General features: G+C 52.2%; 1 protein-coding gene across 1 annotated transcript; it reads right to left on the bottom strand.

Annotated features, from left to right (window-relative positions):
• Nucleotides 1-918: 918 nt before the first annotated feature.
• LOC121870933 (calcium-binding protein P-like) lies at nt 919-1,491 on the bottom strand. The gene has a single exon (XM_042372906.1). It carries the CDS (start codon nt 1,489-1,491, stop codon nt 919-921), a length of 573 nt encoding a protein of 190 aa, XP_042228840.1.
• Between the last annotated feature and the right edge of the window lie 1,287 nt (nt 1,492-2,778).

Here is a 2,778-nt window from a genome sequence, read left to right as displayed (position 1 = left end):
GTTTCCAATCTATATTTTTCTCGTCTGGGTAGGGGTGTAATCACAGAGCGAGACACTGAAGCCAAGATTACAAGAACGAACAGCTGAAAATTTTCGTCTGGGGAAGGTGAGAGATAGGAGGTGAGGCTCGTTGGATTGAAAGGTCGACGGGCTAACCAAGATTTAAGGGAAGGGAGATGGTAGAGGTCATGTGTCAGAGCTATGGGTTCGTGGTGTTATGGAGGAGGAGGAGGAGGAAGAGAGATAAGAGACGAGTTTCACGGTGTTTTGAAGAAGTATTGACGAAAGAGGAGGAAGAAGAATAGACGATGATCATGGCGTTATGGAGAAGTGTTAGAGATAGTGGAAGGAAGAAGAGGAGGAGGAGGAGGTTCACAGGTTGGCAATACAGCAGGCGAGGAAGAAAAAAGGGACCTAAGAATATACAGGGTACATAACCAACTCCCCGACGCGGCCAAGGGATCAGAGGAATGGACACAAGTCTTCCATTACTTCCATTACATCAAGGAACCTTTTATATATTGTTCATCTTCTTATAACTCAGAGCCTTCACAGAGTTACGAGCCGAAACGAACGTTCCTTTCTGGTACGGTAGTGAAAGACAAAGAACTTATCAAGATTCATCACTTTCGTTCCCTCCAGCACACTGCCCTGGCCAGCTAATTGACCTCTGACATTTGCCTTTGACCTTTCCACTTCGCCCACCGTATTTTGCTGGGACTGTGTCGAGGTCTGCCAGGGTTACGGGGAGTGTGTCGAGGTCTGCCAGGGTTACGGGGAGTGTGTCGAGGTCTGCCAGGGTTACGGGGAGTGTGTCGAGGTCTGCCAGGGTTACGGGGAGTGTGTCGAGGTCTGCCAGGGTTACGGGAGTGTATCGAGGTCTGCCAGGGTTACGGGAGTGTGTCGAGCTCTGCCAGGTTACGTGGAGGTGTTAAGGTCTGCCAGATTACGGGGAGTGTGTTGAGGTCTGCCAGGGTTACGGGGAGTGTGTCGAGGTCTGCCAGGGTTACGGGGAGTGTGTCGAGGTCTGCCAGGGTTACGGGGAGTGTGTCGAGGTCTGCCAGGGTTACGGGGAGTGTGTCGAGGTCTGCCAGGGTTACGGGGAGTGTGTCGAGGTCTGCCAGGGTTACGGGGAGTGTGTCGAGGTCTGCCAGGGTTACGGGGAGTGTGTTGAGCTCTGCCAGGGTTACGGGGAGTATGTTGAGCTCTGCCAGGGTTACGGGGAGTGTGCCGAGGTCTGCCAGGGTTACGGGGAGTGTGTTGAGCTCTGCCAGGGTTACGGGGAGTGTGTTGAGCTCTGCCAGGGTTACGGGGAGTATGTTGAGCTCTGCCAGGGTTACGGGGAGTGTGCCGAGGTCTGCCAGGGTTACGGGGAGTGTGTTGAGCTCTGCCAGGGTTACGAGGAGTGTGTTGAGCTCTGCCAGGGTTACGTGGAGTGTGTCGAGGTCTGCCAGGGTTACGTGGAGTGTTTTCTTTGTTGACATCGCTCATAATAGGTGAATAGACAGGCAAGACAGGCAGATGGACAGACAGACGAGTAAAACAGACTAATAGACAGACAGAAAAGAAAAATATTAACAGACTTCCGGACAAAAACAGACATATAGGAATCTCGACAAATAAACAGGATATGAAAAAAGACAAAACAGATGTGAGACACTCATTTGACTAAACCCGCGTAAACATCGTCACAAAGATATAGACATTACGAAAGAAAATTAAAGAATCTAAAAAGAAGTCCACCACCGCTCGTCTTCTCTAAGTGAACAGGATGTGATGTGACTTTATAACAAGACAAGCTTATAGAAATGGTAGACTTTCTATGATACTTTATATAATTTGTCTTTTTCACCATCACTTCTTCTGCCACCCTTCCCTTCCCTTCCCTTCCCTCTTTCCCATCGTTTTTAACCTCCTCCATGCCCTTCCTCCCTGCCTCTCCTCCCTGCCCTTCCTCCCTGCCCTTCCTCCCTGCCCTTCCTCCTTGCCTCTCCTCCTCCTCTCCTCAGTGTTCCTCCCCAGCTCCTCCACCCTGCCCCTCCCTCCCCTGCCCTTTCTTCCTGCCCCCTCCTCCTGCTTCCTCCATGCCTCTCCTCTGCCCTCCCTCCCTGCCCTCCCTCTCCCTGCCCCTTCCTACCTGCTTCTCCCCTGCCCAGCCTCACTATTACACATAACATATCAACGTTTTACCAGACCACAGACATACACCTCCTCTCTCATTCTACCTCCTATCCCTCCTCCCTCCCATTCCACCCCTCCCACCCCACCCATCTCACCTTTCCCATCCTGACTCCATCCCACCCCCTCCCTCCCACCCTCCCTCCCACCCCTCCTCCCACCCCTCCCTCCCACCCCTCCCTCCCACCCTCCCTCCCACCCCCTCCTCATCCCACCCTCTCATATCCCACCCCCTTTCATCCCAATCTCCCTCAACCATCCACAGTCATCACCAACCATACGTGTATACCTGCCGCCACCAGACGCGTCACTCCCCTACCCTATCAACCCATATACGTCCCCCCTCACCCCTCCTGCCCTCACCCTCCCTGCCCCCTCACTCCTTCCCTCCTTGTCCTCCACGGACCTTTGGAATAGGGTTTCAAGGATTCAATTCCATTTGACTTCTCCATAAGGTCACGTCCACACACACACACACACACACACACACACACACACACACGTACCCTTAAATACAGTATATACATAAAACGGGTTCCGTTCGTGTTCAAAAACCCGTATATTTTAATTAATGTCGTTTTTAACTAGTCAAAAAGTCAC

This window comes from Homarus americanus, unplaced genomic scaffold (assembly GCF_018991925.1).
Source record: "Homarus americanus isolate GMGI-L3 unplaced genomic scaffold, GMGI_Hamer_2.0 scaffold52512, whole genome shotgun sequence".
Taxonomy (NCBI): domain Eukaryota; kingdom Metazoa; phylum Arthropoda; class Malacostraca; order Decapoda; family Nephropidae; genus Homarus; species Homarus americanus.
Note: the sequence above shows the minus strand (reverse complement) of the source record. Positions and strands in the feature narration are given on the sequence as shown.